The 14,996-nt window shown below is 38.0% G+C and overlaps 1 protein-coding gene across 4 annotated transcripts in view; it reads right to left on the minus strand.

Annotated features, from left to right (window-relative positions):
• Positions 1-14,996, minus strand: part of RGD3 (ROOT GROWTH DEFECTIVE 3) — a 93,452-nt gene that overhangs the window by 34,942 nt on the left and 43,514 nt on the right. For all 4 annotated transcript variants that reach the window (XR_016110706.1, XM_088980823.1, XM_088980826.1 and 1 more), the window contains exons 11-14: positions 14,734-14,866; positions 14,567-14,635; positions 13,730-13,941; positions 3,738-3,978 (exon numbers count right to left, since the gene is read on the minus strand). Coding sequence is in view for 3 of the 4 variants with exons in the window: in XM_088980823.1 (XP_088836949.1) it covers positions 3,738-3,978; positions 13,730-13,941; positions 14,567-14,635; positions 14,734-14,866 (655 nt within the window). In the remaining variant the exon portion in view is untranslated. The remainder of the gene's footprint in view (positions 1-3,737; positions 3,979-13,729; positions 13,942-14,566; positions 14,636-14,733; positions 14,867-14,996) is intronic.

Below are 14,996 nucleotides of genomic sequence, written 5' to 3' on the forward strand. Positions count from 1 at the left end.
TTCATGACCTGCTACCAGTTTTCATTCCTGATATCAGGTATGACTTGAATTCCAGTAATTCCATAAAATTTTGGGAACAAACTTGGGTGGGGAGTGCCCCTCTAAGGATCAATTTCCGTCTTTGTACGCTCTTTCTTATTTGAAAAATGAGTCGATCTCGTCTTTCACCACCCCATCCTCTTCCAATTCTGGGATTTAGTGGAACTTGGGTGTAAGAAGGGATTTGAGAGATTCAGACTTCGACTGTATTTCGAGCCTTCTTGCAATTCTTGATAACGTTGTCTTAGACCCCACTAGGGCGGATTCTAGAATTTGGACACCTAATTTGGAAATCCATTCATGACCTGCTACCAGATTAAAATGAAAACACCCTCCACTCTTATTTCCACCTTCCTTGGTATATCTTCAGGTGTCACTCTGCTCAGGAGAATAACTACAGAATGGAGGTCTCCCTCCACCCATCAGTGCAATGGCATCTGCTACTTCTTGCCTCCAAAGATGGAAAGGCAATCCGATTATCCGTACCAGAACCCCATCTTCAATAGAAAAGTTTTTGGCATTAGAGAGAGGATTCCATCTGAAGATTGTAATAGTTCCCAGATCAGTCTGAAAATTAACTGTTGAGAAGTTTGCTCTGTTCTCCCCAAAATCAACTAAAGCTTTACATTTATCAAAGGGAGTTACAAGAAACTCACTCTCCAGCTTCAGATTCAACATCAAGTAATCTGCAACTCTCCTCCAGTCAACAGATTGCAACCCTACCTCTATTATGAACTTACTAATCCATTTTTCCTTCTTCGAATGTTCCATCACCTTGCACTGTCCATTGGCTTTTGCTACAATCACTGGCTCTTGCTCCATGCTTCCAAACATACTGGACCTCCATGGAGCAAAAATTCCTCAAGCACACTACACATTCCCCTCCAACCTTGACGTAGTCTTCCTGCTGGGAAACAAACCAGCTTTGCATTCTTTCTGCTTTCAACTATATAATTCTTACCATCATCATCTGCAGCCATGCCAATACTTCTATCCCACTCAACAGAACCATAGCCCTCCTTGCTTCCCTTATATTCAGATTTCTTCTCCATCGACCTGCCTCCACAAACTTCTGCCACACTCAGTTTTTGGACATGTGGTTTCTCAACTGTCCAACATTCTGCTTCATACAGTGTAGTTGGCCTTATAAATGCTTTACAAAATTTTCCTTTTGATCAAGTGGTATCATCTATCACACAAGACTGGAAATGAATACCTCCATTTTGCTCATCCCAATCTAAATCTATGGAGAACATCCTCCTCAATCTCTCCCTTGTTATGATTTATTGAATCAAGGTACCTGAAAAGGTCAAATTGCATTATCCCTTGATCTCCAACCCTGAGTGCATTCTCATTTGCACTACTATTATCACTAAAATTACATATCATATATATATATATATATATATATATATATATATATATATATATATATATATTCTATCTCAGTCCTAATTATTTTAAAACCAAATGGTTCTAGGGTGCTTGTCCATAATCTTATTTTTGCATTTAATCCTTCATTAGTTTCATCAATTACAACAATGTCATTAGCAAACAACAAGCACCATGAGAACTCTTTTTTTAATATGTTTAGCCGATTCAGCTGTGACTAATGCATATATATAAGAGTATAAGAGTTGAGTGCTGAACCTTGGTAAAGACCCACAACTGCAAAATCTAATGTCCCTCCAACAAGTGTTCTGACATTTATTATTGCACTTTCGTAATATCCTTAATTAGATCTATATGGCTATCGGTGATTCCCTTCTTTTCCAACATTTGGAGATCTCTACTTTTTTTTAATCTTTTGAAGGGCTACACAACAGGGGGTAGCCCATCCCCCAACCCAGGTGCAGGCGTGATTCGACCCCAAGTCTCCGCTACGACCAGCAGGAGACCTTACCAATCAGCTGGTTGGCACATTGCAATCTCTCTTCTCTCTAAACTTTTCTATCAATCAGCTGAAAGGAAAGATAGCTTTCGTGGCTGCTCCCTAGTATAAACCGAAATTGCTTTTCCGATATACTAGGGTCATGACGTAATCCTCAATTATTCTCTCCCAAAGTTTAAAAGTGTGGTTCATGAGCTTAATCTCCTAATAGTTATCACAATTTGTATATCACCTTTGTTCTTAAATATAAGCACTATATTACTTTTTCTCCATTCATTATGTATATTATTTTCTTCAGTTATCTAATTAAATAGCTTAGTTACCCATAATAAGCGTACCTTTTTTATAACTTTCCTACCTCTATCGGAATACCATATGGACTTAACGCCTTTTCCTTCTTCATCATATTTATCACTTCTTTCATTTCAGGAATTCTAATTTTACGAGGTACATGCCATTTCCAACAATATTTGTATTACTAATCTCTCTTCTAGTGCCCTTTGTACCATGTCTCTCCAGTACGATAGATTTTCCCTTTTCTAGTTTATAAATTCATTTTTCTCCCTCTTTGCTACCTTGTTTCTGATAGCTCTCATCATATGGTTTTATATTTTTGCAAGTTTTCTTTATTTTTAGATTTTTACCAGTCTTTATAACATGCTCAATTTAACCTGATTATGTTATGAACCCCTCTTCATTCCCCCACAAAGTTTCATTGACACTTTTCCAATTCCCTTTAGACTCTCCTAAAACATCATTTGCTACTTTCTTGATGCAGTTTGCAATTTCAAGCCACATCTCATTAGTGTTTCCATCTACATCCCATTTTCCTTCTACTATGAGCCAACCTATAAATTGTGCTAATTTTTCTCCCTTTAGATCTCCCACCTAATTATTGAACACCTATTTTTTATCCTATTTCTCTTCCATTTCCTAATATGCATTTTTACCACCACTATCTATGTCGTGGTTAAACATTCCCGGTGATAACTTCTTCATTCATAATCCTTCACACAAAATTTGTACTATTGTCCTAGTAAGGAGAATACATATTTCATGTTTGAAATATTTTAAATGTTATTTGTATCTCTTGGTCCATCCCCTCAAACTGTTGTTAAATATGCACCACACAATATCTTACACTTCTTTTTCCAACATGGCCACGTAAATGTCCGCCTATAAAATTGTTGTAATCATATAATGTGCAAAAACTATTGAGCATTATTGCAGTTTTCACTTTCAAAGAATGACCTAGCTTCTTTACCCACACTCGTCCCAACCCTTGCCAAATTCTGACCTCAACCAAGCATTATTGCAGTTTTCGCTTTCAAATAATGATTACGAACAAAAAACTCAGGATCCAAAGTAGAGCTCCCCTTAAAAAGAAGTAAATGGAGAAGAACAAGAAAAACAAAAGAGGTGAGTCCCAAACTTCTATACAAAAGGAGCAAAGACCGATCTTTCAAGAAGAAAACAAGGGAGGAAAAAATAATAACAAGAAGAAAGAAGAAGAAGAAGAAGAAGAAGAAGAAGAAGAAGAAAAGGGCAGAAAATCATGTTTTTCATTGAAAAAATAATAATAACAATAAGCAACCCCTAAAATTTAGAAGAAAAGGAACACTAACAAATAACAGTCCTGCTTATTTGGGCCATAGGAGGGTAGAATGGATAGAGACAAACACATATGCAAGGAAATGGCCCCTTGAATAAAAAGACAAGGAAACTCAAACACATATACAAGGACATGAACATGAACAATAAAAGATGTTTGCAAAACAATGAACATGTGGAGGTGGAAAAAGTTTACCAATGTACGTATAGCTGAATGTCGAACAGATGTAATACTATGTCTCATAAATGGCCATAGACGTGGAGCCAATGTTGATAACATGTAAGGATTTTCTTCAGACTTAATTCCACCACCGTGCTGATCACCCTGAACCAATTCATTCAGATCAAAGTCTTGTTTCTCTTTCAAGGTCAATGCTCCATACATCTTTGGAATCATCTCTTCCTCAGAATATACTTCTGCCAGTAAATTCATGACACTGGAAACCAAACCACAAATATTTAAGTGTTTCATTCATAACATAAACATCAATGTCAGGCAACAAATGATAACCTGCCAACCAAGCACCATCATGACACTGTCATGCAGATAACTGGATCCAGTCTCTATGTACACCTCAACTTGAAGAATGAACTAAGAAAATACAAATGTGTACAAAAACCCCACTATAAATGCAAAATACAAGCTAATCAAATCAAAGTGAAATGGTGGAAAATAACATGCATTTAGAAGCAACACAGCAATTAGCCTGCCCAAGGGAATCAACAGTCACCACACAGGCGAGGCACATGCCTGGTGCACCTGGTGCGCCTTGCGCTTCAGCCTAGGTGCATGCCTTTTGAAAATTTGCTCACTCATTCATCCTAATAAAAGATATTGTATTGAAAATTATAAAACCATTTTTATAGGGATTAAGAATTTAAGACCCTAGTACAGATTTGTTTGAGCTTGCCTAGAGGGGCTTGGTACAAAAGCAGCACATAAAATCAGGAACGCGTAATGTTTAACATCACATTAGCCATTTGAAGTAAAGCAATTCGATGAAAATAAAGAAATTGAGAGTTTACACTTGAACATGTTTAATATGTTATGATTGATTTTATTTTTGAATTTTCATTATAAATATGTTTTACATGTTACATTTATGCATTTTAATTTGAGATAATAAGTTTTTTAACACATTTATTTTAAATTTTAAGTTTATATTTTATATTACACCTTGCTCCTCCCACCTTGGGGAAAAAATGCCCCTTGCGTTTTTTTGCGCCTTGCTCTTTTAAAACATTGCCTCTAGTAGTACATATTATAAAACTCACCCTCAAGTTGGGTAAAAAATTCCTATCATTCCCAACATGAGGGCGAGCAAACAGTTACATCCTCCATAAATACATCTAGTTGCTCCTTGCATTTACATTTCATTTCTTTCTAATGAAATGCTTATGAGCTTCAATATACTTCATTCATTCATGTAAAGGGGCATGGATCTGTCAACTGGGAATCCCAACTCTCCAAGAAGGTGCTTAATCCACAACGCTTCAGCCACTCCATGAGCCATAGTGTGGTAGTCAGCTTCAGCACTATAACCCACCAACCACCACCTGCATCTTGCTCTTCAAGGTAGATCTCCTAACATATGCTGATCCGGCCCAAACAGCACCAATGTAAATTTCTACCTTCATATGGTCATGTGTAGCAAAAAAAAAAAAAATGCCAGGTCAGGGTGCTTCTTCAGGTTTCTATGCACTCTTTATGCAGCCATAAGATGAGACTTCTACGAGGAGTGTGTATATTATGAAAACCCACAACATAGGCAATTTCTGGAAGAAATCAACCTTAACTTTTCACCATCCTGTGCTTAAGCTCAATAGGTGTGTCAACTAGTTTGACCCTCAGCTTTCTAGAATCCAGAAGAAAAGTCCTACATCCTTTCCCTCAAACTGAAATATCAAGTATTGTCTCAACATCTTTGTTTCTGATTCCTAGTTACTAGTCATGACAAAGTCATCCAAAGAAACAATCAAAGCCGGAACATTAACCCACTCCCTCTTCACAAATAATGTGTGATCAGCCTAACACTGCCAACAACTGCAAGGGGTCTACCACCCAATATCCACAACCTTTTAAATTGGAATCTAAGGGGTTTTACCATATACACCTCCTCCCCAATGTCCAAATTAAGAAAAGCAATATTAGAGTTCAACGGATGAAGATCCCAATCATAATTTGCTGCCATTTAGTAAAACTTGTATAGAGTTCATTTTAGCAATAAGGGGGAAGGTGTCAACATAATCCACACCATATGCCTAGGAGAAACCCTTTGCAACTAATCTTGCTTTGTATCTCTTCACTGAGCCATCCGCCCAATGTTAACAACCATTGACCCAAAACAGGTTCTTGTTTTTCAGAAACTAATTCACATATGTTATTCTTATGTAGGGACAAATTTCTCCCTTCATAGCATTTGTCCACTCATGTAGAGCAAGGGCATCTATAACATTCTTAGGAAGAGAAACATCAGCCACATCAAACAAGAAATCCTAAAAGAAGTGAAAGAAGTTAACAAGAAGTAAAATGAGAAAAAGGAAGTTTAGTGATACATGAATGAACACCTTTATGAATAGCATTTGTCCACTCACCCATTCACCCATAACAGGTTCTTGTTTCTCAGAAACTAATTCCCATGTATTATTCTTATGTAGGGACGAATTTCTCCCTTCATAGCATTTGTCCACTCAAGTAGAGCAAGGGTTTCTATAACATTCTTAGGAAGAGAAACATCAGACAAGAAAACCTAAAAGAAATGAAAAAAGGTTACAAGTAAAATGAGAAAAAGAAAGTTTAGTGATACATGAATGAACATCTTTTAAATCACCCTTCAATTAAATTAACCAATTGAATTTTTTTCTGAAATTGGGTGAAAACCATCAAATGAAAATCTTGAATGACTTTGGGAACCTTCATCAAATTCGAAGGATTCCTCAATTCTGGACAGGGTGATAGTGCATGGTTGGTTTACCATTCCATCTTCGGAATGATGAAGTAGCAGAAGCCATTGCAGTATTGTGTGGAGTAAGACTGGCTAGTGCTTTCTGGGGAGATCTCAGGTCTGTAGCAAACCTATTAAATGGAGTCAAGCCTGAGGAGGTCCCCAAGAAAGCAAACTTGTGAGTTGAAGGAGCTTTCTTGGCAGTCTGGTTGGCTTCCTCCATAGAAGCTGAACTGTGGAGGGAAACTCGAAGGGAGGAAGACGGCAAGGTTGAAAAAGAAACCTTACGTGGCAGCAAGGGGTTGGTAGACCTGCAAGGAAGAGACAATAACACAGAGAAAAAGGGCGAGCAAGCTTTTATCTGTAACAAATGGCGTTAAAGCTCCTTCTTCAAACACCTGTTTGAATGAGAGAACAAGGAAGCTGATTCACAAACAGTTGAGGATCATGTTGTGAGATTAATGGATCAGCCGGCAAAGACCACGGCTGTGGCTCAGGTGTTGCCTCCACTCGCAAGGGAAGTCAGTCCAGTAGCTCAGGAAAAACAGGATATGGTTTTGGAAGGGAAAGAACCTAACACTTTGATCTATAATGTAACACCAGAAAATGGACAGCACCAGAAGACGAGTCGGCTGTTAAAGTTAACAAGGTATTGAATCCTACTGTAAACTCTCCAATGCAAAGCCAATCACAGGGACCAGGTTTAGGCCTGCCTCCTTATGCTGGTTCCCTTCCCTCGAAAGATGTCCCCTTGGTCCCCAACAACACAGGTATTGTTGCCCATTCGTTTTTGGTTACTAATGTGCCTCCTGTACTTGAAACAGGTACTCCAGCATCCCAAGTGAAAGTTCCAGATGAGGCGAAGAGTAGAGAAAATGGAAACTTTGAAAGTGCGCTGATAGAGGGAGAAGTGGCACCTAAAGAGAAACAGGAGGAGGAACTAGAGAAGATATGGGAGCAGATCTGTACATTGCTGGAGGAGTATAAAGAGAAGGAGGGATTAGATCACAGGAAGTGAGCGGTAACTCCTCAGATGGGCTGTGACAAAAGCTCTAATTTAGGAGGGGGGAGAGGGGTTTCTGAAGCCAGTGCATCAACCAGTAAGACTGAGGGAAATATGAAAAGAAGAAAAGGTCAGAAGTGGAGAGATTAATCTCAGATATTGAGGGTGACATTGAATTCAGTGGTAGAGGGGAAAAAAGAAAGGTTCTTCTATAAGGTGGAGCTTGTTGGGAAGGGTTTTCTGAAACATGATTTTCAATGAAAATCATCAGCTGGAACATGAGAGGTATAGCACGTGAAAGAAAGAGAAGGGCAATTAAAAACTTACTAAGAAAAGAGAAATCAGACATAGTGTTGTTACAGGAATCCAAGCTGGCAGAATTGGATGGAAGATGGGTCAGAAGTGTGTGGAGATCAAGAGGAGTTTGTTGGACTTCGTCTCTTTCTTGGGGAGCCTCTGGAGGTCTAGTTACTTTATGGAGGGAGCTCATAGGGAGATTTTCTGTGCCTTTAAAGTTCAGGAATGTGTGCGATGGTTTCACCTGGGTTCTAACCAACGTCTATGAGCCAAAAATTTATGGAGAAAGGAATGAAATGTGGGAAGAGTTGTATGGAATAAGATGTCTATGGGATGGTCCTTGGTGTCTTGGGGTGGTGGGGGGGTGTCAATGTAATTAAGTTTTGTAATGAATCTAACAACCCCCAAAGATCAGTTACAACAGCATGAGAAAGTCACTGATTAATACTTGTGGCCTTAAGGATTTACCCCTCTTAACAACCGATTTAAAATTGTCTAATTTCCATGGAAATCCCCTTTGCTTGAAACTAGATAGATTCCTCATTAATGAAGAGTGGGAGAATCATTGGAGGAATTTGGTGGCTAAAGCTTTACCCAGAGTCACTTCTGAACACTGCCCTATTGAATTAAGTCTTGAAAATCTAGGCTCCAGTCTACGACCATTTAGATTTGAGAATATGTGGTTAACTCACCCAGACTTATGCACTTGGTTGGGGAATGGTGGAGATTTGAGAGGGGTGAAGTGGAAGGGAGTGAGATTCCACAAAAAGCTGAAAGGACTGAGATCCAATATCAAGGGGTGGAACAGGGAGCACCTTGGAAGGATAGAGGAGCAAAAAACTAACTTGGTGTCCCGGATTTGAGGAACTAGATTCCAAAGAAGTTCAAAAAATTATGAGAAAGAAAGGGTGTTGAGAAGAAATTTAAAGAAGGAATTGGAAGAAAAAAAATTTGTGGCTAAGTAAGAAGTGAATGGAGAGGAAGACATAAATCAAGATGAGATATCCAAATTGTATGTGGATCATTTCAAACTAATCTATAGGAATCCGTTGAATGATAGGCCAAGATTGGAAGGAATGGATTGGACAAGGCTGTCTAAAGAACAAGTAAACTGGATAGAAAGGGATTTTAGTGAAGAGATCAGGCAGGTGGTGTTTTCAATTGATAGATCCAAAGCACCTGGTCCAGATGGCCTCACCATGGCTTTCAATCAATACTATTGAAGTTAATGCTACCTTCTTAGCCCTAATCCCAAAGAAGATAGATGCAAAGGACCCAAAGGATTTTAGACTGATTAACGTACTGGAAAGCATCTACAATCTTCTGTGATGGGGGTGATAGGCGAGAAGTGAGGAATCCTAGGTCCCTGGTACAACACTTTGAGAATGTCTCCAATTTGAAGATAAACCTAGACAAGAGTTGTGTAGTAGGTGTTAATGTGAATGAGAGGGTTCTTGAATCTGTGGCGGATTGTTTAGGTTGTCCCGTTTCTTCTTGGCCCTTGCAATACCTAGGTCTCCCTCTAGGTGCTAACCCAAAGGAGAGTAGTTTTTGGACCCAATTTTGGAAATGTTTGAGAAAAGATTAGCCTTGGAAAAAGAACTACATCTCTCTAGGAGGTTGAGTGACTTTATTGAGAGCCACCCTAGCAAACCTACCAGCCTATTTTTTCTCTGTCTTTAGGATTCCTATTAGGGAGGCTAAGAAGTTGAAGAGATTAATGAGAAATTTTCTTTGGAAGCCAATGGAGGAAAAGAAAGATTACTTAATTAACTGGGAAATAGTTTGTAGGAGTAAAGAGGAGGGTGGACTAGGATTAGGAAGGCTAGTTCTCAAGAATCAAGCTCTCTTGGGAAAATTGTCGGGGAGGTGGCGCTTAGAAACGGAGAGGTTGTGGCATGAATTGATAGCTAGCATATATGGCAGATTGGAATATGTATGAAATGTTGGTGTATCGCATCGAGCTACATTGTCAACTCCGTGGAAAGCAATCCAGTGTATCCTCCCACAATTTCTCAATTATGTCAGGTATAATTGTCAACCCTGGTAACTTTGTTTTCTTTTGGGAAGACATTTGGGTGGGTATCTCTGCCCTTAAGGACCGGTTTCCATCCCTCTACATGGAAAAAGTTATCTCTCACTTTCTCCAACCACCTGCCTCACCCTCCTTAAGTTGGGACTTTGGTTTTTGTAGAGGTTCGAGGGATGATGAATTTATTAGGGTTTCAGACCTGTTGTCTCTTCTTGGTAGTGTTTTTTGGGACCCTCTTAGATTGGATGTGAGATTATGGTCCCCTCATCCTAAAGGTTACTTCACTTATGCTTCCTTTTTTAAGGCCCTTTGTTCTTCCCCAGAATAGTTGGGTTTTCCGACCAAGGAAATATGGACTAGACCTGTTTCACCTAAAATTATTATTTTCTACTAGGAGGTGTTTTATAGAAAGTTCAATACCTTGGATTGCTTGTAGAAGAAACGGCCTTTAATGTGCTTGTCCCCTAACTGGTGCGTATTTTGCAGGGCTAGTGGTGAGGATTGCTCCCACTTACTTCTATCTTGTTCCTTTTCTGTTGCTAATTGGAGTTTGATTTTTGCTTTGTTTGGGTGCAGTTATTTGATCCTTCCTTCTTTGTGTGGCCTGCAAAAAAAGGAAGAACTGTGTGGAGATGTATTAGAGCAGCTGCCTTGTGGACAATCTGGGAAGAAAGAAATGCAAGGTTATTCAAAGAAGAGGAAAGAAGCATTCAGGCTGTGAAGGATTGTATCATGACTAGGGCCATTCATTGGTTGAGAACTTTGGACTCCTTTCATATTTTTTCCTTTGATGATATTTGGAGAAACTGGATAGCAGTGGCTAATAGTGTCATACGAGGAAGGAGAAGAAATCTGTAGTGTGGATGCCTCCATCTGAAGGTTGGGTAAAGCTGAATTTTGATGGTAGCAGCCAAGGAAATCCAGGCCCATCGGGGATAGAGGGGGTGCTGAGAGATCAGGATAGCAGCATCTTAGCCTTGTTTCCAGGCCCCGTGAGAATAGGACTCTAATAGAGCTGAGATTTTAGCGACTGTACAAGGTATTCAGATTGCAGAACAATTAGGAGTTCAGATGTTGGTAATTGAAGGAGACTCCAAAATTGTTGTGGGATGGCTGACACTTGACAGATCCAAGCCCAGCTATATGGCGACACAACGACTTATTAAGGAAAGTTAATTGGCTCACAAATACCTTAGTGGATGCTTAACCCTCCCTGACAAAACAGAAAAAACAGATTACAACAGAGCCCAAAAGAAATTTGCTCTTCCCACCCCCTGTTTAGCCAATGTGTCTGCCATAGAGTTAGCACTCCTCTTGGCCATTGAACCCTAAATTGCATATTTTGAATTAGCTGTGTAATTTTCTTTTTTCATTTGAAAACTTCCACAGATTGGACTCTTCCTTCTGCAGCCATCTAACAGTCAGCCGAGAGTCACCTTCCACCAACAGATTACTGATATTCAGCTGCTTAGCTCTTTTGATCCCTTCCAGAGCTGCCAAAATTACAGCTCTCAACGAATCCCCAACCTATAGATAATTCAACCTTCTTCATCCCTGAAAACACCACCTATACCTGATAGGCCTGGATTTCCTTTACTGCTGCCATCAAAATTCAATTTAATGAATCCCAAGGCTGGCGCAGTCCAAGTTGGACTAGGGGAAGTAGACATGGGAGCAGACCAAGTCACTTCTTTCCAATTTCTAATGATGTCTCCTGCTGAATAGCCTTCAAAGAGCTTCATAGACTTGACCCAGTGAACCACCCTAAAAGATATATTAATTCAATGATGGCTTCCTTTCTTTTTTCTTTTTCATGAAAAACTCTTTGATTTCTTTCCTGACACACCGTCCAACAAACAGCTGCTCTAACACATCTCTACAAGATTTTACCTCTCTTTTTTAAACCCCTCACTGATGTAGAACTAAACAAGCTCTGCACACTTGAAGGGGAGGGCCACTTGCAACCAAATAAGGAGAAAAACCAACACCAGATATCTAAAACAAAGGGACAAGAAACTAACAAGTGATAGCAGCTTTCACCATTCTTCTTACATAAAATGCACCAGTGCGGGGATAAACACCAATTAGGCCTTTTCTTTTGAAGTAGGTCATGTTACACTTTTCTAGGATAGTTTCCCAGCAAAAAGCACCTATGCGGGCTGCACTTTAATTTTATTTCTATTTTACTCCTATCTTAACTTGATGCAATACTATAGTATAAGAGGTAACAGCTAGTGCCTCCCCATGCATTTCTTGTAAAGCCTTAGATCTCTGGTTTAATAAAATTATCTTCATTCATCAAAAAAAAAAAGACTTTGGGAACCTCCTCTATGGATCAAAGATGATAGAGTGGTCAAAAATGAAACTAATAAAATGATGACAACCCCCTCAACACAAAAAGAGGCTGGGCCCTATACCACAAAGTAAACAATATGCAATGAAAAACATATTCTTCTAATTATTGTGAGTGAGATTGGTTTTACGATGTTTATTAAATTAGCACTTACACAACACGAGTATGGCACGTGGACAGACTTGAACAAGATCAGTTAACTATCAGTTCGGTTCGTCGGTTTTCCAGTTTTTTTATTTTTATACTATATTAAAATTAAATATATAATAAAAAACTAGAAATACATATAAAATATTATATCACAAATAATAAATAATATATTATATATTATAAATATATTTATTTATTTATATATATAATGCATATATGTTCATTCATAATATATAGAAAATATAAAATATATATGAAAGATATATAATATATATGTATACCAGTCGGTTCGGTTAACCATAGTTATTTTATTTTGATTAACCAAACCCAAATAGTACCTTCGGTTTTTCAAAAATACCAAACCAAAACTGACCTGTTTGGTTTGGTCCCATTGGTTTGGTTTTTTTATTTTTCATGATCACCCTAACCTGCAATGAGGTAAGAAAGGAAAACATAGAAGAAAACAGAGAGAAGAGAAGAGACAAAGGGAAAAATAAAGACATTAATGCCCCTGCACCTTTAGTTATACATACAACTAAAAGAAATAATCATATCTTAAAAATGTGCTAGAGGACACATGGTGGATTCTTACCATTGTGCATCGTAAACAATATTAGGTGCAGATCTAGAAGCAAGAAAAGAATTCATTGGGTAATAAGATATCGGCATTGTTTAAACTTTTTAAATTTATTTTATATTTGTCGGTCTCTTAGGAAAAGGATTTAAATTTCCCAGAATGTTACAGTTGTTTCAAAAATTACTAAATTCAAGATTTCTTATTTTTAGTAATTTCTGGAGTCTTTACATTAAATTAGTTTTTGTAGGAAGGAAAATGATGTTTAGATGTTAAGAGCACATATTCGAGTGCTCCAATTGGTTACCTATGGATTTGACATAGTTCTAAAGCTATTAGAAGTTTATTTGGGTCAGTTTCAAGTCCAAACTGGAGTCTGTAAAGGGACACCCCAGTTCATAAGTTGTCTATAAATAGAGTCTTTTTTCTATATTCCTGATTTCTTACTCATTCTTTGGTGGGCAGAAAGTTGACTACATGCTTTTCCTCTTTCACACTACCAAGAAAAGTACTAGATCTGAATCTTGTAGGACCCCAATCCCATACAAAATCAGATTGGTAAAACTTGTAAAACATGAGAAACACCATAGTGAAGGAAGCTAAAACCAAGCTCAATGATTTGAAGCAATATCTATGAAGTAAAAGATCAACTCCATGATCAAACCAACTACATGGCATCTAAAGTCACTTCTTTGGAGTTTGGAGCATAAATATATAGTAGTGGATCACAAAATTGAGCAAAAATGTACTGCAACAGATCACAATGTTAAACCGAAATTTGCTGCAATGGATCATTCTAACAAACAAAGAACAGTAAAAAAGTGTTGACCATACCTACTGGTAGATGGACTTAGGTCATCCAGGTCAAGCAAGATATCCCAAAGTAGCATAACTATGGAATGCAAGGTGTGACCATTAAGAGAAACTATTGCAGTAGCAGTGGGTATCAAAGCCTCAGCAGCCACTGCTCTGACATCATCATCTGGATCCTCCAGCCCTGACTTACATGCAGGAAGAACAGAGCCAAGCAGATCATGAAGCATTTCCTGAACAGAAATAAAAGAACAATAATCTCAAAAAACATACAACATGAAATATTATCATAGAGGATGCTTAAAATGAAAATATCAACCGAATACAGTCCCTGAAGTAGATAAATGTACAACTAAGGCCCAAATATACACCATGAATCATTTCATGAATTAGAACATATACTTCTTAAAACATCAACTATCAAGAGATTATCATTCACAAATCGAAGATTTGAATACTAATAGAAGTTCAAAAAACCAAGCCATTAACACAATCAACAAAAACCAAGGCTTCTAAGATATAGAAGCATGTCTATCCCAATCTAATAAATCATCATTTCCTGTTAGATCAGTGAGTTGAACTTTACTTACTTATCCATTAAATTGGTATGCCTATCCATCACAAATCAAAGAATCGGCAAGCCTATCTATCCATGAAAAGTGCAAGATGAATGCATAAGTGCATATCTAGCATGCATGCATGCATGCATTCAAACATATATACATAATGGTGGTTCTACATGCACAAAAACACAAGTTCCTTCGGATAAGAGGCTTTGTGACATGTCCAAAATGCAACCCAATAATACATAATCACCCAATGCATACATTAGAGATACATCAATATAAAGAATCCTACCCTTCTGACAGCAACCAAATACTTGATACCCAACAGGCTTCCATGACGAATTTCCCATTCTGGTCTACACTGAAAAAATATAAAGATATGTTAAAGCAAATGCATCAAAAAAAAAACTTGAGACTTCTAGAACACATGAAGGAATAAATATATTCATGTAATAGTACCTGCATTTGCAGCAGAATGTTTAGTGTCTCATGAACCAAGGAAGGATGCATGTACTTAAGAACAGCACCTAGTGCTTGTGCACAAGTTTCCCGCACAGGAGCAACAACCTGGTCAGAAACATAATCGCCAAAACTGCAAGAAAGAGCAGGATTAACTGAAAGTAAGATCAATTCATGGGGAAAATATATAAAAGATGAACAAAAGAAAACATTCAAAAGAAACATTATGGAATGAACAAAAACAATAGAAGAAAATCAAATAA

This window comes from Nelumbo lutea, chromosome 3, assembly GCF_056320005.1.
Source record: "Nelumbo lutea isolate HS-2025 chromosome 3, American lotus-T2T, whole genome shotgun sequence".
Taxonomy (NCBI): Eukaryota; Viridiplantae; Streptophyta; class Magnoliopsida; order Proteales; family Nelumbonaceae; genus Nelumbo; species Nelumbo lutea.